At 39.9% G+C, this 20,597-nt stretch overlaps 2 protein-coding genes across 2 annotated transcripts in view; one reads left to right on the top strand and one right to left on the bottom strand.

The window, feature by feature from the left end:
- The window catches only part of LOC308328344 (uncharacterized protein), a gene marked incomplete at its 3' end in the record, with an annotated part of 33,319 nt that extends 25,894 nt beyond the window's left edge, over window positions 1–7,425 (bottom strand). The window contains exons 1-3 of the mRNA XM_080782120.1: window positions 7,367–7,425; window positions 6,942–7,136; window positions 6,030–6,071 (exon numbers count right to left, since the gene is read on the bottom strand). Coding sequence (XP_080638246.1) covers window positions 6,030–6,071; window positions 6,942–7,134 — 235 coding nt within the window. The 5' untranslated portion in view covers window positions 7,135–7,136; window positions 7,367–7,425. The remainder of the gene's footprint in view (window positions 1–6,029; window positions 6,072–6,941; window positions 7,137–7,366) is intronic.
- Window positions 7,426–14,644: 7,219 nt separating this feature from the next.
- slc29a3 (solute carrier family 29 member 3) overlaps window positions 14,645–20,597 on the top strand; it is an 18,528-nt gene continuing 12,575 nt past the window's right edge. The window contains exons 1-3 of the mRNA XM_080781598.1: window positions 14,645–14,775; window positions 16,808–16,911; window positions 17,183–17,804. Coding sequence (XP_080637724.1) covers window positions 17,433–17,804 — 372 coding nt within the window. The 5' untranslated portion in view covers window positions 14,645–14,775; window positions 16,808–16,911; window positions 17,183–17,432. The remainder of the gene's footprint in view (window positions 14,776–16,807; window positions 16,912–17,182; window positions 17,805–20,597) is intronic.

Raw genomic sequence — 20,597 nt, 5'->3', positions numbered from 1 at the left:
TTTTCACGTTGATCTATTAAAGAAACTTCACATCATCAGTCGGCCTTCAACCTCTTCATCCAGCCTGGTTCGCTACAACTATTACCCTGTTGGATTAATTCATGGGGAAAGGGAAGGAACTTTATATCCCAGGTAAGTAAGACACACATTATTGTTCATTGCTTCTGCCGCCGTGCAGAAATGTGCTGTCATTGACCGCCTCTGAGTCCATATTGGACTCTTTAATTTCAATTGTGAAACACAACACAAGTGTGTGTGTGTGTGTGTGTGTGTGTGTGTGTGTGTGTGTGTGTGTGCGTGTCAACTAATAGGCCTACATCAGATGTTGTTGTTGATGACACATTAGAGAAGTGACCATTGTAGAAGTGGGTTGTGCAGCCATTCAACCACAGCGAGTCTGGAAGAGACATATTCCTTATCAAGGTGTATAAAGTACCAACATATTATAGATAGATGTTATTATACAGCTTGGTTGAAGAGACATTCCTTATCAAGGTGTATAAAGTACCAACATATTATAGATAGATGTTATTATACAGCTTATTGGTTGAAGAGACATTCCTTATCAAGGTGTATAAAGTACCAACATATTATAGATAGATGTTATTATACAGCTTATTGGTTGAAGAGACATTCCTTATCAAGGTGTATAAAGTACCAACATATTATAGATAGATGTTATTATACAGCTTATTGGTTGAAGAGACATTCCTTATCAAGGTGTATAAAGTACCAACATATTATAGATAGATGTTATTATACAGCTTATTGGTTGCACATTAACTGCTTTTTGTGTTCATAATATCCTCCTGAAACAATTGTTGTCGAGTTTCCCCAAGTTTGTGCACATTATCTACTTTTGTTTGTGTTCAAGAATGTCTTGTTAAATGTAACTATTAGGCCTATAGCCTACTATTGACCAAGTAAGAGACTAATGTAACTATTAGGCCTATAGCCTACTATTGGCCAAGTGAGAGACTGCCTTTGGCGATGCAGTTAGTACTGTAGGACAATTATTTCACCTTTTGTTTAACTATTAGCCTACTATATTGACCTTACTTGGAGACTGCCTTTGGGGATGGAGTTGAGTAGTACTGGACAATTATTTCACGTTTTATAAATGTTTGTCATTATAACAAACTGCACCTAATTAATTAATTCTCTGAAGGAAGTGCTCCGGTAGCTTCTGTGGGTTCAGTCATTGTGTTTCACACATTCACTGATGTGTGTTTACATGCTTTATACTCCTGTTAGAGAGTAGATGGCATGTTTATGTAGACATAGCACTCTTTTGTGTTACTGTACCATAGTTTAATATTCTACTGTTAGACAGATGTTAGGTTCTTAGCTTACTTATGATTATTGATGACTATTCTTTATGTATTTGATGTATTACCATGTGTTGAACCTTACTGTAAGTCTCTCTGGATTCAGAGCGTCTGATAAATGACTCCACTGTAAATTGTAGCTGACGTGACGACCCTGTCAACCCTTTTACAGTAGAACTGTTACTTCTGTTATGAGCCAGCAGGTGGCAGCATTGGCCCACAGTTCAGTTTGTTGACTGTTCAAGCAATGTTCAAGCAAATCAAAGTGATAGAAGAAGTAGTTCTCAAATTGTTGAGTGGTGCTGGCCACTCCTATGCAGAGCTGTGTATGTATGTGTACATGTATGTGTACACACGTGCGTGTATGTATGTATGTATGTGTACGTAGCAATGGCATGTCATTATGTGGAGGGAAAATGCTCAGAATTAACAACATTAGTTAAAGTAGCAGAAAGTAAAAGCTCACAACATGCCCTTTTCTCATTTATTTGATTGATTGAAAACTATTTGACAGAAATGCAAACAGCCTGCAGTACAATATACACTTGGTCTAAAAGGATATGAACATTATGGAGGCTCTTTAACCTAATGCTTCTCAAACATTTTCATGTCAAGGACCCCAAAATGATCTGTTTGTCTGTGGACCCCCGTCTGTGACAGCATAGACCCCAAAATGATCTATTTGTCTGTGGACCCCCGTCTGTGACAGCATAGACCCCAAAATGATCCATTTGTCTGTGGACCCCCGTCTGTGACAGCATAGACCCCAAAATGATCCATTTGTCTGTGGACCCCCGTCTGTGACAGCATAGACCCCATGAGAGAAGATCTGTATTGTTACAATATTTCAGATTATTTTTCAAAGCGTATTGAAAATAGTAGATGAAAAGCTGACAACGCTGAGAAGCTTGATGAAAGATAGAGATGAAGGTAAAATAGTTTCTGTAGATTCAGGTAGATCAGAGGACTGGCTGGCTTATCGCTCTTTAAGAGACAAAGTGACCACATTAAATGAACAGAAAAAAGCCTAAACTACCAATCTAGAATTGTAGAAATTATACATGATGGTAAAAAACGCTGGAGTATCCTCTCTCAATCAAATCACCGGTAGAGATAAAATGAGCAAAACATTTATTGAATCGGGTGAACGCTTCATCACCGAGCCCCGAGAATGTGCTGTTTTTTTTGACAATTATTTCATAAGTAAAGTTGATATCATAAGAAATGACATGCCTGCAAACGGTCATCTATCTGGATCAATTATTAAAAATGATATCATGCAGAACAAATTATAATGCAAATTTGAATTTTTATTCACCAATGTATCTGAAATTAAAAATCTATTGTCTGAATTGAAATCTGACAAACATCATGATAATCTAGACAGGAGACTCTTAAAGATGTCAGATGGAATTATAGCTCAGATATAGACCAGAACACTGTATAAAGTAATGGTACCAGTACCAGACAGTGTTACATAGAATAGACCAGAACACTGTATAAAGTAATGGTACCAGTAGCAGACAGTGTTACATAGAATAGACCAGAACACTGTATAAAGTAATGGTACCAGTACCAGACAGTGTTACATAGAATAGACCAGAACACTGTATAAAGTAATGGTACCAGTACCAGACAGTGTTACAGAGCATAGACCAGAACACTGTATAAAGTAATGGTACCAGTACCAGACAGTGTTACATAGAATAGACCAGAACACTGTATAAAGTAATGGTACCAGTAGCAGACAGTGTTACATAGAATAGACCAGAACACTGTATAAAGTAATGGTACCAGTAGCAGACAGTGTTACATAGAATAGACCAGAACACTGTATAAAGTAATGGTACCAGTACCAGACAGTGTTACATAGAATAGACCAGAACACTGTATAAAGTAATGGTACCAGTACCAGACAGTGTTACATAGAATAGACCAGAACACTGTATAAAGTAATGGTACCAGTACCAGACAGTGTTACATAGAATAGACCAGAACACTGTATAAAGTAATGGTACCAGTACCAGACAGTGTTACATAGAATAGACCAGAACACTGTATAAAGTAATGGTACCAGTAGCAGACAGTGTTACATAGAATAGACCAGAACACTGTATAAAGTAATGGTACCAGTAGCAGACAGTGTTACATAGAATAGACCAGAACACTGTATAAAGTAATGGTACCAGTAGCAGACAGTGTTACATAGAATAGAGCAGAACACCATTGAACACATTGTGGTTGTATGAGTTATCATTGAGCCTGGACCCTGACTGTAAACGCATGTCAACAGTGTCTCCCTCCTCCAGCTCTACCATCATTCCACTAGATATCTGTTCTTCACCTCCACTATTGGTTCCACAGTTACCTAAGAGTATCTGCTCATTCTTATACATGGCGACACAGAAGTTCTGTGACCGCCTGTGATATGCAGCATATGTGAAGTGATAGAGTCCTCGGACCGGCGCAGAGAATACCCCTGAGATAACACAGGATGAGAGAACACATTACATTAATAGAAATTAAAAAATACAATTATAAAAATAAAAACCTTAATTAAAAAAGTCAGATCTATAAGTTGTGTGAGTTAAGAGGTTACTTTCCTCATCTCCTCTGGACTGTTGCTTTCAATGTGAAACACACAGTGGAGGAAGGTAACTAAGTACATTTACTTTTTGTATACTTAAGTAACATTTTGGTATTTGTAGTTTACTTGAGTATTAACAATTTCCAATACTTTTACTTTTACTCGGATCCAAATATTGTACTTTTCTCCACTACATTTATTTGACAACTTTAGTTATAGTTACTTTGTAGATTTAGATTATTACTACAACACATACAGTAACCACTTCAGCCTTTAATGCATTTCAGCCATTTGAAAATAGCAGATCTACAAGCTCACAATCCGTCACATCGACGCATTGTGAGCTATTTTCAAAAGATTTTTATACATTTGAAAACATGAAATGGAACATTTCTACTTTTTACTTGTAGTACTTTAAGTACATGTGTGTACATAGATGGATTGTAGTTTAATCACCTGTAGAATTATTGTAGGCGTTGCCGATGTTAGTGAAGACTCTCTTGTAGATCAGAGTGGTCATGTAAGAACTATACGGTCCAACTTGTCCAAAATTACCCAAACCAACAGAGAAGGCCACCTTCGATTTGTCTGTCAACACAGGAGGAGCATTATCAAACACTTTAAATATTATAAAAGCATAATATTATATTAAGCCAATACACCAATCTTGTTGTAAAGCTCCACAAGACAAAGTATAGGCTATTAAAACTAAACGGTCACTAACATAACAATACTCCATGGAATATTACTGTCTGTCAAATACAGAGACAGGATTTATTATCATTTATTATGAATTACTTGAACCCTATACCTATAGTAACTCTGTTCTGGAGCAGAAATAGCAGATCTCTCGCAATGTGTTGAACTGGGCCATGTTCTGTTGTGCACTTGTAGATCTGCTATTTTCAGCAAAGATATATAGTGTAGAACAAAAACAGGGTCCTTGGGGATCCAGAAAACTGTAAACCTAAATCTTTCATTCACCTTAATGGTCAGATCCTCACTGACATTTAATAGTGGAAGACGGTAATAGTGGAAGACGGTAAAGTCATTACTTTGGTTAATTGTAACATGTTGTGAGTGTGACAATATTTACACATTTATACATTACTCATTAATATCCACTTAAACCTGACCGGGGTCCCCCAGGGCTGTATAGTAGGGCTGCTAGTATTTCCCTCTGATTGCTCTCAGCGCTCATCAAAATGTGATTGGTTGTAAGACTAGCCCAGGCTCTATATGGGTCAGAATGTGATTGGTTGTAAGACTAGCCCAGGCTCTATATGGGTCAGAATGTGATTGGTTGTAAGACTAGCCCAGGCTCTATATGGGTCAGAATGTGATTGGTTGTAAGACTAGCCCAGGCTCTATATGGGTCAGAATGTGATTGGTTGTAAGACTAGCCCAGGCTCTATATGGGTCAGAATGTGATTGGTTGTAAGACTAGCCCAGGCTCTATATGGTCATTTGAAATGTTTTTCCACATACCCTGAAGTGTGTCAGTTATCTGACCAAACGTTGGATTCTGTATTCTCTTCATCCTACAATACATTCTTGGCACTTTGGCTATACCAGTGTGTGTTCTTTGGCTATACCAGTGTGTGTTCTTTGGCTATACCAGTGTGTGTTCTTTGGCTATACCAGACCAGTGTGTGGCTATATCAGACCAGTGTGTGTTCTTTAGCTATACCAGTGTGTGGCTATATCAAACCAGTGTGTGCAGCCACTTCTTTCTCTTTCGAAGACTACCTTTCTGATTGTTCTGTCATGGATCAGCAACACTACATTATAATATTCTAACATTATTCTGTCATGGATCAGCATAGTTCAGTCTTCATAGTTCATACATAATGAAGACTGAACATAATATGTTTACTAAGCATACATATAGTATTTTATATTAGTATATCATACTTTAATTAATATATAATTATTAATATATGAATGAACATACTAAGCGTCTAAGCGTTTATTTATTAGTGTGTGCCAAGTGGAAATATGAGTACTTTGTCCTCCATTTAATTGAACCTTTTGGGGATTGTTTCAATTCCTACTTCTATACATGTATACTTATTAATATGTTGGTATATATTATATTTATAAAACATACTTACTCCACAGTTGGTTCACTTGGCTTGTCAGCTGAGCAAGAAGAGCTGAAATCAGTACATTAGCATTAAGTCAGTCATACAGTAAATACTCATGCACTTTCACTGTTGAGTGAGTAAGCTTTCCATTATGGATTATATGGATCAACTGTACAGTAAATTGCATCATCAAAAAAGTTATCTATTCTCTGAGATCAATGAAAGCCCCTCCTATGCCCAGCTTTGTCTGTTTGTGAACACAAACACGATGATTTGATTGGCTGATCACCCCATAGTGATGATTTGATTGGCCGAGGATAAAATGTGATGGCAGAAAAGTGAAGACGCCAAACGTGATTGGCCAGAATTACATTTGTGATGATGATTTGATTGGCTGAGCACGGAATGTGATGTATGATAAGAGCGCCCTTCACTTCACACGGGTGTGATTTTTTTTTCAGTTTTTGTCACATTCCAATAATTTGATGACGGGTTGAGTCGTGGTCAATTCAAGGCTTTGTTTGGTGTTTAACTGATCGTTTCGAGGAAGCAATCTGATTGGTTGAAACAGCCTTCTAGCCGTGGGTTAAACCAGCACCATTCACCACCTAATAAAAACAAAGAATTCAGCTGCTCTGTTCTCCCAGAGCGCTAGCAAACTCGGTGGCTAGGCTACCTAGTTTATTGGGACATTTGTGATCGTAGTGACTACATCTGTCATTAAAAAAAATATATTTTCAGTTATGCTTGCGGAACTCGACTTTGTCTCGTTCCTTACCGCATCACTGTTGTGGCAATAATCACGTTAACCCACACCCTCTCTTGTAATATTGCTTAAATAAAATAAAATTGTGCGGACTATTTAACCCCAAAGTAAGTCCCTTTTCAACACTACACATTTATACTTGCATTCGCTGAACACCATCTAGATAAAATTACCTTCACTGCTGGTGTTGAGTCTGGTCTCAAAGCCTTGACTCTCACTAGCATTAAGTCTGGTCTGGAGAACTTCAACTTGGCCCTCACTGGTACTGAGTCTGGTTTGGAGGTCTGCAACATGGACCTCACTGGTGCCGAGTCTTGTTTGGAGGTCTTTCACGTTGCTCTCGCTAGCACTCAATTTGGCAGCCATTTCTGAAAAACACATCACAGACATTTGACCTGAATTCCCCTTTCATTGTCAATGGCAAATCTTGAGACGTGTGGGGAGCGTTTATTTATTAGTGTGTGCCAATTAAAAAGTGGAAATGTGAGTACTTTGTCCTCCATTTAATTGAACCTTTTGGGATTTTTTCAATTCCTACTTCTATACATGTATACTTAATAATATGTCAGTATATATTATATTTATAAAACATACTTACTCTGCACTTGGCTTTCAGCAGCAGTCAGCCTGGTTTCTATGGTGGTCAGCTTAGCAAGAAGAGCTGAAATCAGTACATTCGCATTAAGTCAGTCATACAGTAAATTCTCATGCACTTTCACTGTTGAGTGAGTAAGCCTTCCATTATGGATTATATGGATCACCTGTACAGTAAAGTACATCATCAAAAACAATTATCTATTATCTGAGATTAATTAAAGTAATTAAAGGAGTAGTTCACCCAAAATATTACTTAATTACACACCCCATGAAGCCTTTAATTCATGGAGATTTCTGAGGGGTGCTAGCCCCTCCCATGCCCAGCTTTGTCTGTTTGTATGAACACAAACACGATGATTTGATTGGCTGATCACCCCATAGCGATGATTTGATTGGCTGGTCACGCTATTGTGTTCTTTTAGCAACAGTAAGTCATTTTGCAACGTCTCTCGCATCTGCCTGGGTGACGGCAGACTGCTGGGCAGATCAACATATGGAATTAATTCTGTATTGGCCATTTATGGAGCGTGTCACGAGGCGTGACGGACGGACTGACTTGCAGGTTTTCTATGGTCGCAATAATATAACGTTATATAATATCTATAACCTATATCTCACCTGCAGAACCTCCTCCCGGGGCTTCCACCTCATTAGATTTGTTGTCCTTTTCTGAAAATTCATTAATGTTAATTAATTAATGAATTAATTGATAAATACACACAATCACATTAGGTCAAACAAACGGAGAAAAGAAACAAACGGATGTGGTGTCCAGACGAGGCCCGGGTAACACAGAATACGTCCTCGTCTGCAATTCCAAACCCGCTTTAATTACTTCAGTCTGATGTGTTAATAATAGCTTAGTGACTTTTTTTATGTCCAATATTTGCATTTCAGTTCATAATCATAAAGTTAATGTATTTTAAATTAAATAAAAAAAAGATTACTTTTCCGCATTCCAATTTTAAAAAATAGCAAAAAAAGCAGATCTACAAGCTCAAAATGCATTGCACTGCGACACGTTTTGAGCTTGTAGATCAGCTGCCTTTGACTATATGCATTGTGGCCCTCTGGAGTGAGTTTGAAATATAGTGGCCCTCTCCATCATCAAAGTTTCCCACCCCTGCCCTATCCAATGTTTTGTTTTGTAGCACTACTGCTGATGTTGGCAAATGGCAATAATAGCACAGTAAAGATGATAATAATCCAATATGATGTGTGTAGTTCTTTATAGATCTGAGTTGTCCGGACAACTCACCAAAAAGAGTAAAAAGGGTGAGTTGTCTTGTTACCCTAATGGTGTAGTGTAGAATATATTAGTATAGGCTATAAAGATAGGCAGCACAGACACCGCGCTGCGCTGTCTGACTGTCCCTCTCAGGCATGCAGGTCTGACTGCGCAGTGTGCACTGCACAGTGTGCACTGTGCAGTGTGCACTGCACCGTCTGCACGCATGGACCTCGTCAAAGTGCTTTGTCTTCTTGGGTGGGTTTACTGTCCATATTCCTCTATAAACGGCCTGTTTTCACTGTTTCTAATTCCTCTTTTTCATACGTTTGTATAGCCTATGGGCAATGTTTAGCGCTGTGCAGGCAGCAGGTGGAATCAGTCAATCTATTAACGAGCAATTGTCTGACACTCTGAGGTGTTGCGCACCAGTGAATAATATTCAATTTCCAAAGTCAAACTCGTAAATTCACAATGCATCATATCATGCCGCCCCTCGTTGTGAGCTTTAAGATCTGCAAATCTCATGCTTATGTATACATTACTTTGTAGCCTACTTCTGGCAGAAGAGGATATATGAGAATATTAGTAGGCCTATGTAAAATCATTAAAATAGCAAGGCATAAGGGTTAATAATAAATTTAATAATTAAACCCACTATATATATTTTTTTTTTAAATTAATTAATAATCAAAAAGCAGCACTAGAACCTCGTGGTCTAGAAGTAACAGCCTCTCCAGCATGCTTACCTGTGATGTGGTCGTTGTGGCCGTTGAGGTTCACCTCCAACGGTCCTTGGATCTCGAGGTGGTTGATGCTCAACTGGAACGGCAGGTCGGTGTCGGCTGAACACAGGCAGAAGAGGACGAGCAGGAACATGGCAGCAGTATCCATCTTAGAAGATGTGTGTCATGCTGTGGCAAGCAGGATCTTATATACTGTACACTACCTGGCTACCGCCTACCCGTAACCTTTTTTTTTTCTTTTCACCTGGGCAAGGCTGGCAGACATTTAGAACATGCTCTGCATTCCATGCAAGCATGCTTTACCATCCCACGCCTGCATATGACAGCTTGACAGCAGTCATCACATCTCCTGATGATGAAAGATAGAGATGAAGGTCAAATAGTTTCTGTAGATTCAGGTAGATCAGAGGACTGGCTAGCATATCGCCCCAAAATGATCTATTTGTTTTTGGACCCCCGTCTGTGACAGCATAGACCCCATGAGAGAACATTTGTATTGTTACAATGTTTCAACAGAATTTAAACTTTCATAATTACTTTTCAAAGCATATTGAAAATAGTAGATGAAAAGCTGACAACGCTGAGAAGCTTGATGAAAGATAGAGATGAAGGTAAAATAGTTTCTGTAGATTCAGGTAGATCAGAGGACTGGCTAGCATATCGCTCTTTAAGAGACAAAGTGACCACATTAAATAAACAGAAAAAAGCCTAAACTACCAATCTAGAATTGAAGAAATTATACATGATGGTAAAAAACGCTGGAGTATTCTCTCTCAATCAAATCACCGGTAGAGATAAAATGAGCAAAACACCATCATTTATTGAATCACCAAGACCCAAGAATTTGCTGATTATTTCGACAATTATTTCACCATTATTTTCAAGTAAAGTTGATACCATAAGAAATGACATGTTGCCTGCAAACGGTCATCTATCTGGATCAATTATTAAAAATGATATCATGCAGAACAAATTATAATGCAAATTTGAATTTTTATTCACCAATGTATCTGAAATTAAAAATCTATTGTCTGAATTGAAATCTGACAAACATCATGATAAATCTAGACAGGAATCTCTTAAAGATGTCAGCTGGAATTATAGCTCAGCCTTTATAGAGCAGAACACTGTATAAAGTAATGGTACCAGTACCAGACAGTGTTACATAGAATAGACCAGAACACTGTATAAAGTAATGGTACCAGTACCAGACAGTGTTACATACTGTAGACAGCCTTCATGGTACTTTACTAGTGGCACTGTAGACAGCCTTCATGGTACTTTACTAGTGGGACGACTGACTAACGGGAGGTCAGAACAATGACATGTTAGCCTTTCTGAACAGATAACATGCATTCTGTTGTTTTCACTGCAGGTCCCTCGCATGCCGTTGACTTTAATTATGTCACTGTCTGACCACACCACATATATATATATATATACACTCCATGAATCTGTTGTCCAGGGCCGGTTATTATCAAACTGACGCTCTTGACAAGCTTTCTCCTTTCATAAAGTATTAATGGCTACATATAACAAAATATATCACACATTTCTCACCTTCTTTCCACTATACACTGCAGCACTGACGGTGCTTCATTTGGTAGCATTATGTAGTGTGTGACTGACTGACTGCTTCTACTTGCATTAAGTGTTCAACAATATGGGAGAGTGGAGAGGTGAACTGTGAATGACATCAGTATGACCCACACACACACACACACACACACACACACACACACACACACACACCTCCACAGCTCTCAGAGAGAGAGAGAGAGAGAGAACCAAATAATCCACATTCCTCATTCGTCAATCATAAATATGTGTTGCATTCCAAATTCCGTTCCATTCATGCATACGACAGCTTTAGAGTAGTAATCACAGCTCTGATGAACACTTTCATCAAAACACATTCTTCCAGCTATAACCACTAACCTACTTTGGCAAGGTAGCTTGTGGCTGTAAACTGAACAGGTATTCTCTTTTGATGAGAAAGACCAAGGCATGCCGATGTACCGTGATAATGGGGAGGACACACTCACACACACACACACACACACACTACAGGCTAAACTTGATTTGATGCGAATACTTCTCACTGGGAAACCCCCCCTCTGGTGGTACACGGCATGCAGATGTACCGTGATAATGGGGAGGACACACGCACACGCACACGCACACGTCACCCACACACCCCCTGGCCTACAGGCTAAACTTGATTTGATGCGAATGCTTCTCACGGAAACATCAAGGATAAAATGCTGATGGATTACTGGAACACTTGAGACAAAGACAGATAAACATGATGAGTGATTAATGGAGTGCCGTGTCACCATAGTTGAATTACCGGTAAGCAATATTACAGGAGAGGGTGTGGGTTAATGATGTCAGATCAGGTAAAACAAATCTATGATCTGGTATTCTGGTCGTTTACAAGCCAAATGTTGTGCATTTCTGTAGGCCTATTGTTATGTGATCTGTTGTTTGGGGACTGCAGGGCTAGGATTCAATTCAATTCAATTTTATTATAGTGTCAAATCACAACAAGTTGTCTCAAGACACTTTACAACCAACAAAGATCCACCCAGAGCAAGCAACATTGCGACAATGGTAACGAAAAAATAGGATAATAGGATAATAGCAAACACATACTGTACACGTAGTACACGTACCTGTAAATAATTCCCTCTATCGAAAGATGCTCTATGGGTCAAATAATAAGGTGATGTAAGTAAGTAGGTTACAGTATGTATATGTTTATTTTATATATATATTTTTTTACATTTAAGTTTAAGTATATATTCCAATGGTTATTATTGCTGTATAGAGAATTTGCTCATCAACAGTCTCCAACTCTTTACTAAAAGGAAAGTTATTTTATTTTTTACCAAATTGACAGGAGATCCACAGCAATGATTACTATCTGAATATAGCGCTAATTAACACCATCTTAAATGGATAGTTCAGATTTTTTTTTAACTTAAGCTGTATATGAAATACTTGCCATTAATATAGTGGTTAGAACTGTATTAATTGATTGCCCGAGTCCCGTGGTGGGAGTTCATTCTGCTCTGGTTTTGGTGAAATATTAAGTAGTTCCGGTAATTTTGTGAGGGGCACTGGGGCCACGCATTAAAAGTAAATGAATTCACAAAACTAGCGTCATTTGTATTGTTGACCTATTTAAAAAATATTAGTGCAACTTTCGACCCCTCTATCACACAGAACTATGTTTTTTGTGTCCATATCACTACGCCCAAAAAATAGTTTCATGTGATAGAGGGGTCACGTTTCCAGCAAGGGGAAAAGTGCATTATATTTCAAATATAGTAAAAAATAGCAGATCTACTAGTTCACAATGTGTTGTGATGTGCATGTTGTGAGCTTGTATAGTACCGGTATGCTATTTTCACTATTATCGATGTCTTTTAAATGTGAGAAACATTTTTTTTAATCTTTTATGGAAAATGTCTATATGTTTATAAAGAATGTACTTTGCAATTTGTACATCAAATATTTAAATGTAATAAATGTAGTTGTAGTTAAAATTGGAAAGTACAGCAGTGGTACAATACACATCATCTGCTCAAACTGTAATTCCTGGAAATGCCACTGAAGTGCAGTAGAGTACTTCACTACTTCTACAACATTGCTTTTAATTGAGTTTTAATTTGCTGCATGTGGTGTTTTTATTATTATTTTATTATTATTTTATTTGTTTTTATTTATTTTTATTTATTTTATGTTCTTATATTCAATGTTGTTCTTTGCCATTGTTTTATCATTTTTACTACTTATGTTTTATTGTATTCTATTTTTGCCCTGTGAAGCACTTTGCGCTACATTTATGTATGAAAGGTGCTATACAAATAAAGTTTATTATTATTATTATTACTTCACCAGACACAGACACCACTGCTCTTTTCTTCAGGGAAAGCGTAATGATCAGCATGCGTTCTGGAGGTAACAACAAGACAACTCACCCCGTTTCTGTTTTCCTCCCAGAATGTTCCCCAGTGAGGGGTGGGAGAGGCTGGACAGCAGACGGCTGGACTTTGAATTTCTCTAACTATAAACTTTCATGGCAGCAGACAGCCTATAAGTACAAAAGAAAAAAGGGCAAGCACTGGGGTGAGTTGTCCAGTATTCGTTCTGGACATACTGTACAATGTTTCTAATGATATACGAAAGATATGATCACATCTCCGATATTATGCAAGCCATATTGGATCTCGACCCAAATATTTTTCAAATCGGTCAATGACCACTGTCAATTAATTAGGCCTATATGGGCAATAGCACGTGTTTGTGTAGGCGTACACTCTTACGGGGGTCCTTGGAAATGAAAAGGTTTGAGAAACACAGTAAAATGTATTCACTACACTGTATTTCCACCTACACTGCACGAGCTAGTCGCGCGTGAGTGTGTTGATCCCTCTACTCCACCAGAGGGCGGTATGATCTTAATGTGTTAACTGACTCATGACAACAATGATGAATTTAGATTTTAAATACATCCACATTATTATTAAATGCAAGATATGGTTGGGAACTCTTAGAATGTTAACTTTTACCCATGCATTTTGCTGAGTTTAAATGCTTATAGCTTGTAAATCAGTTTTTTTTGGACAGGCTATGGGCGATCGCACAATTTCAATATTTACTGCTCAGTGCGGCTAATCCGGTCCAAAGCCCGCCCACTGTATCACTGCATCCGGAAAATATGTGCGCAGCCACAGCCACCTACGTGCACGCACCGCTTCCGTATCCGCTCTGTATTCAGACCAGTATGCGAAAGTGAATTGATTCCAGTCTTATTATTTCACTGCAGCGGTGTTTTGATTGATTGACTGAAATGTTTATTAACAGTTTGCAGAATTACAGTACATTTCAAGCACAAACTCAATACAAAGACTGAGTGGACGACCCACTTAAGCATTACACTTGTTTACAAGAGGGTCCATGTTGTGCAGAGTACTCGAGGCTGGGGCACTGACTGTACTGTGGCTTTAACAAGAACCTGTTTCTCATAGGGAAGCACGACTGTGGACACAGGGCTCTAGCTGTGGAAAGCCAGAAACGGTGAAAGCGAAACGTATTTTCTTAAAGTGTATAGTAACTACCGCGCAGAAACGAAAGACAATCCCTATTCTTAAGGATGGCAGAGGCAGGAGAGGAGTCCTTTTTCAGTTGGTGAATACATCACCAGTGGAGGGCAGTAAATACGCCTCGCGGCGTCCACACTGCCGGAAATCAACAACAAGAAGAAGAAGACGTTGTGTTGTGTTGTGTTGTGGTGGTCAGCTGATCAAAGCGACGCGACGCGAGCAGCAACAGCTCTGGACCAAAACCAGATCCTTGAGGAGACTTTACTACTAAAGTTCACCAGAAACAACACAAATACACACCAGATGCAACAGATTCAACTATACGGTAAGAGCTGTTATGGTTTATTGAAATCATGTTATGTCTACAGTTAAAATATATGTTGCCCTTAATTTCTGATTTTATAGTAGCTGATCTCTTCTTGGCACTTATAAGTGTCAGACGTGTGTAATAAAGTCACAATTGCAGAAGACAAATCACATGTACTGAAAACTTGAGAGACACTGCATTCACTGCAGTGATTAAGTAGCTCGTCTGGTCAGCTATGGACCAGAGCTATGCAGTAAGATAAAACAGCATATTGTGTTGATTGTCTAGGTATTAGTTACTAGCCTATATGGAACACTGCTAATTGTCTACCAAGTGCTAAACTTGATAGACAATTAGCGATTATATATTTATATTCCATATTTGGGATAGATAGATTGGCATTGTGGCTATAATGGTAAAACCAGAGACAGCGCTTTCTGAGCTGTCGTTTAATTCAGTATTATGATCATGAATCATGATTGGACCCCATGTGATTATGATGAGTGACAACACATGATGCCTGGCTGGCAGACAGTAGTGGCACTGCTGTAAGGATGCAGCGTCAGCTCTTTGCAAACCTACCAATATGCTGATTTAACTCTTTACAAACCTACTACTATGCTGATTTAACTTCCTTGTGGAAATAAGAAAACCAGTGTGCAAAAAGAAAAAAAAAGGGTAGTGCTTTATTGAAATCCTATTATTTCTAATCCCATTTCTGTCCATGGCAATCTGAAACGCAACATAAGTTACATATCAGATTCACACACCTCTTTGGAGTTGATTATTATTGTTATTATCCATGGCAATCTGAAATGCAACATAAGTTACATATCAGATTCACACCTCTTTGGAGTTGATTATTATTATTATTATTGTTATTATCCATGGCAATCTGAAACGCAACATAAGTTACATATGAGATTCACACACCTCTTTGGAGTTGATTATTATTGTTATTATCCATGGCAATCTGAAACGCAACATAAGTTACATATCAGATTCACACCTCTTTGGAGTTGATTATTGTTTGTATATTAGCCCAACATTTGAACTTTCGTACCCTGTGTCATTTTATCTAATGTGATCCTGGGCTCTACACACACCCTCCGCCAACCTGGGGAGAGCAACGGACTTGAACTCATATGCTTCCCTCATGCCTGAGTGTCCAGCAGTCTATTTTCTAATAGTAGTGTATACTGTGTAGGTTGTTGACGTATAAAAGACGTGGTTGCTTATTTCTCTCACGAACTCTGGCAACAGTGACATGATCTGTGCACCAACCGAACAGAAAGCCCTAGACAAAAAGATGTCTAGGGCAGATATGTCTGTCCTGTCCTGTGCCCTAGGGCAGATATGTCTGTCCTGACCTGTGCCATAACGCACTGCTGTTCGATACGCACAAGGTTGATTGTGAGGTAGATAGATTGTGTGTTCCCTTTCCATGTCATTCGGAATCACAAGGTGCTTTTATTATTGGATAAATGTGTTTGGGTACATGACATTATACACAACCTTCTTCTGCGTCATCCCTCTCTCTCTCTCTCTCAAAGCTGATCAAAAAGACATTGCTTTCCGTTACACGGATGTCTTTGTTCTCAAGAGGCGATATGGATCATGTGAGCGACATACAGGGATATGTGTGGAAGATGTGACCATCCACAACTAGAGACGAAAGCTTTCTACTGCCGCTAGGCCTGTGTGTGTGTGTGTGTGTGTGTGTGTGTGTGGGCTGTAGCCTCGGAAACCCAGACGTTTTTATTTCCAGGGAGGAGAAAAAAAAGTCCACTTCAATTCGGCATAGAGTAGCGCAAACATTGCTCATTCTCTGCTGATTTCTGATCGACTCGTCTGCACCTCTGTTAAATTGACATACACACGCTCCTCTCTCTCTGTCGCTCTAAGTAATTAGCCTCATCTCTCATGTCGCGCAGCTGCGCATAGTTTCTCCCGGCGGATCCTGCCGGGAGAAACTATGCCATAAAAAGCATAGGTGAGTTCCAGGCTGTGTGTGCTGAGTGATGACTAGTATTTGCCTTGTATCCATTAGCCTAGCAGGACCTGGACGCCCCACCACCACCACCACCACTGCAGAAACCACCACCACTAAGACTACCAGCCATGGATAATTATGCCTGTTTTTGACAGCTAAAAGTAAGTCTAGTCTGTGGCTCTGTGTCCAAATCTCCAATACAAACATGCTTTTTTGACATTGACAGCTAAAAAGTAAGTCCTGTTTACCTGTATCACCAAAGAGCACCTATCTAAGAGCCACTACTAACAGATCCCTGCAGCGCTTCCATTCCTCTATTTCTAAAAAGTAAGTCCGTCTGTGTTCCAGACTCCAATACCAACTTATTTCACCACTGCATCAAATTATTTCCTTCCATTCCAATTCCAACTCCAACCCTTTTCCCGACCCCAGTACTGGTCCACTTCGCTCCCTCTGCTCTCCCTCCCTCCCCTCTCTGCCCTCCCTTCCCCCTCTCTCTCCCTCCCCTCTCTGCCCTCCCTTCCCCCTATCCCTCCCTCCCCTCTCTGCCCTCCCTTCCCCCTCTCCCTCCCTCCCTTCCCCCTCTCCCTCCCTCCCTCCCCTCTGCCCTCCCTTCCCCCTGTACCTCCCCGCCCTCTTTCCTGCTCCCAGCACCTTGTTGCTGTGAGTGCTACGTGGGAGCATGGACGGCACAGAGCCCCTGCTGCCCAGCGTCAGTCACTCTCCCTCTGTGCCCACCGCCGCATCCATCAACTGTGACTGTTCTGAAGCGGAGGAGGGAGAGGAGCACGAGGACGATGACCAGATGCCTTCCGGCGACAGAGCCCCACTCGTGTCCAAGCAGCGCCACGCGGCCCAGGTCCCGCTGCACGCGGCCCAGGTCTCGCTGCACGCGCGCCAGGTCCCGCGGGACTCCCACTGTCTGGTGTACATCATCTTCTTCCTGATGGGCATCGGGTCGCTGCTGCCCTGGAACTTCTTCATCACGGCCAAGAGCTACTGGATGTACAAGCTGAACAACGCCACCGACCAGGGCGACCAGGGAGACCTCATTGTGAGTGCAGGGATGGGTAGCATGTTGTGTAGGGTTGGATGTATACAAGCTGAACAACGCCACCGACCAGGGAGACCTCATTGTGTGAGTGCAGGGTAGGGCAGTAGGATGGGTGGCATGTTGTTACATAGGGTACACAGGGTAGGGCAGTAGGATGGGTGGCATGTTGTTACATAGGGTACACAGGGTAGGGCAGTAGGATGGGTGGCATGTTGTTACATAGGGTACACAGGGTAGGGCAGTAGGATGGGGTGGCATGTTGTTACATATATAGGGTTGGTCATGGTTTTAGTTTAACCCGTTTTAGACCTGTGTCTATAATATCTCGACTCAATTCTAACAAGATGTCTTCTAAATCGTGACGGTTTTTATATGAAAAACCCTATGTTTCTACAGTATGTCAGTGTGGTTCTATTTCATGTCAAGGAGCCCCAGAATTATCTGGATTTGGCCGCCGATCTGAGAATATGTTGTTCCAGGGACACCCCCCCCCCCCCCCCCCCCAGAAGCAAAGATTTGAGTTAAAAAACGTTCGCGGTGAAAGAATATATATTCAAAGATTTGTGCCGTGTTTTCACGATTTTTCAAAAATAGCAGACCCACAAGCTCGTAGCGCGGGACTCGGTGCAGCGCTATGAGCTTGTAGATCTGCTATTTTTCAGTAGGTAAAGTAGCCTATAACATAATGCTTGAAACACCAAAAGGGGTTCCTCCTGCACAAAATGGGTTAAAAAGAAAGATGGCAATTATTCCAACATTTTATTTGGCAGCTGCTGTTGCGCCTTTGCCCTTGTCTCCTTGACCGTGAACATATATACTGTACATACAATCTAGAACATTGGAGGACACATTTCTCCAGCCATTAGGCTCTCTTGAGGAACAACAATAATAATATTACAGACACCATTGCATACAGTAATAAAAAAAGAAGAAGTAGCAAATAGTATCAAGGAGCATTCAAATATTAAGTCATTTCCCCCCACTGATAATCATTATAGATAATTGCGATTACAATATTCAGAAAAAAGAAATGTATTATTATTACCATCATCATTACATTATAATTTTAGTCATGAACATGCAGCCTGTGTGTGTGACTGTGTGTGTGTGTGTGTGCGTGCCTGCGTGTGTTTGCGTGCCTGCGTGCGTTCGCATGTTCTCTGCGCATGTCTCTCTGCAAGCTGCACATGGTACGGTATGTGCGCTACATTTCTCGGGGCTGTGTCATTGTCGCTGTGTGTTTCTAGGTGCTATAGTATGACCGTCGTCCCGTGATGCCTGCGAGGACTGCGTGTCCTTTCACGTGTCGCAGAGAGCCAGTTGCAACAGATCATTATACAATTAGACGCACTGAATGCTTTAGTGTGGCCAGCTAACTTTTCACAGCCATACATGAGATTATAAAAAAAAAACGGTCCGGCCGGCCTAGGGGGACAGCCAGGCCAGCTAACTAAGCTTTATTTGTTTTGTTGCTTTTTAACACTTAACACTTTAACACTTTTCTTTAGAGTTGGAAAGCGCTTCTCACAGCATCAAACACAAAACGATAATAAAAGTTTATGAGTTTGCAAGAGACAATAAAAGTGATTAAAAAGAGCAGAACACGGGTAGTAAAAGTAATAAAAGTGTTGTTTTGATATCCTAAAGGCCGGTAACTCCAAAGTCTAGGGTCCCTGGTGGCATAGAATGGTATTACACACAGTAATTAGGTTAGGGGGGTCCCTGGAACAACCTATTTTGAGATGGGGGTCCAGACGGCCAATTACATGACATGAATCCTTGACCATGAAATAGTTTGAGAACCACTGACATAGAAACATAGGGTTTTTCAGAAAAACTGTCATGTTTTAGAAGATATTTGCAGAATCGAACTTGGGTCTAAAACTCTAAATGGGTTCAAATTAAAAGCTACAAATACGTGTCCAAACTCCAAACAAATCTTCTGAGTTTTTGTCACCAGGATAGAAACCATGAATGCACCTACAGTACCTATATATTATATTCATACACATAATAAGAGTATTAGGTGTCTAGAAAAGTGAAATGATAGAGCATATTTAGTCCAGTCCTTCGTTTTGGGACGGTATCATGATTGGTTTTTTTAGCCTGTCGTGGTTTCATGCTACCTTTCTGAAGGATTTGAAGTGTTAACCCATTCTGGGCGGGATCCCCTTTTGGTGTTTGAAGCATCATGTTATACTTTAGCTATGGAAAAATAGCAGATCTACATACAAGCTTGCAGGTCTGCTATTTTTTTTTAATCGTGAAAATGTGGCGTACATATTTGAATATATATTCCCTGGAACAACATATTTTCAAATGGGGGGCCGGCAACCAAATACCTTTTTTGGGGTCCTTGACATGACATATTGAGAACCACTGATATAGAAACAGGTTTTCTTTTCAGAAAATGTTCATGATTTAGAAGACATTTTTTTAAATGTCGTCCTCTGGTCTAAATGGGTTAAACATCAAACATATAGCATCAGTACTCTAAACAACATGCTTTCTGAATAACATTCTTAATGTGGCTTTGTATGTGTGAGTAATTCATGCACGTGTGCGCCCTCATTCTAACACAGGGGTGGGCAACTTTGACGATGGAGAGAGGGGCCACTATATTTCCACATCACTCACTCCAGAGGGGCCACAGTGCATATTACTGTCGTAGCAAAAATAGCCGATCTACAAGCTCTCAATGCAATGCGCTTTGAGCTTGTAGATCGTCTATTTTTGCTATATTTGAATTTAAAACCTGAATAATCTTTTTGCTATTGCATTTTATGTCGACTT

The sequence above is a fragment of the Protomyctophum bolini genome (genome assembly GCF_963924005.1).
Source record: "Protomyctophum bolini genome assembly, chromosome: 14".
NCBI lineage: Eukaryota > Metazoa > Chordata > Actinopteri > Myctophiformes > Myctophidae > Protomyctophum > Protomyctophum bolini.
Note: the sequence above shows the minus strand (reverse complement) of the source record. Positions and strands in the feature narration are given on the sequence as shown.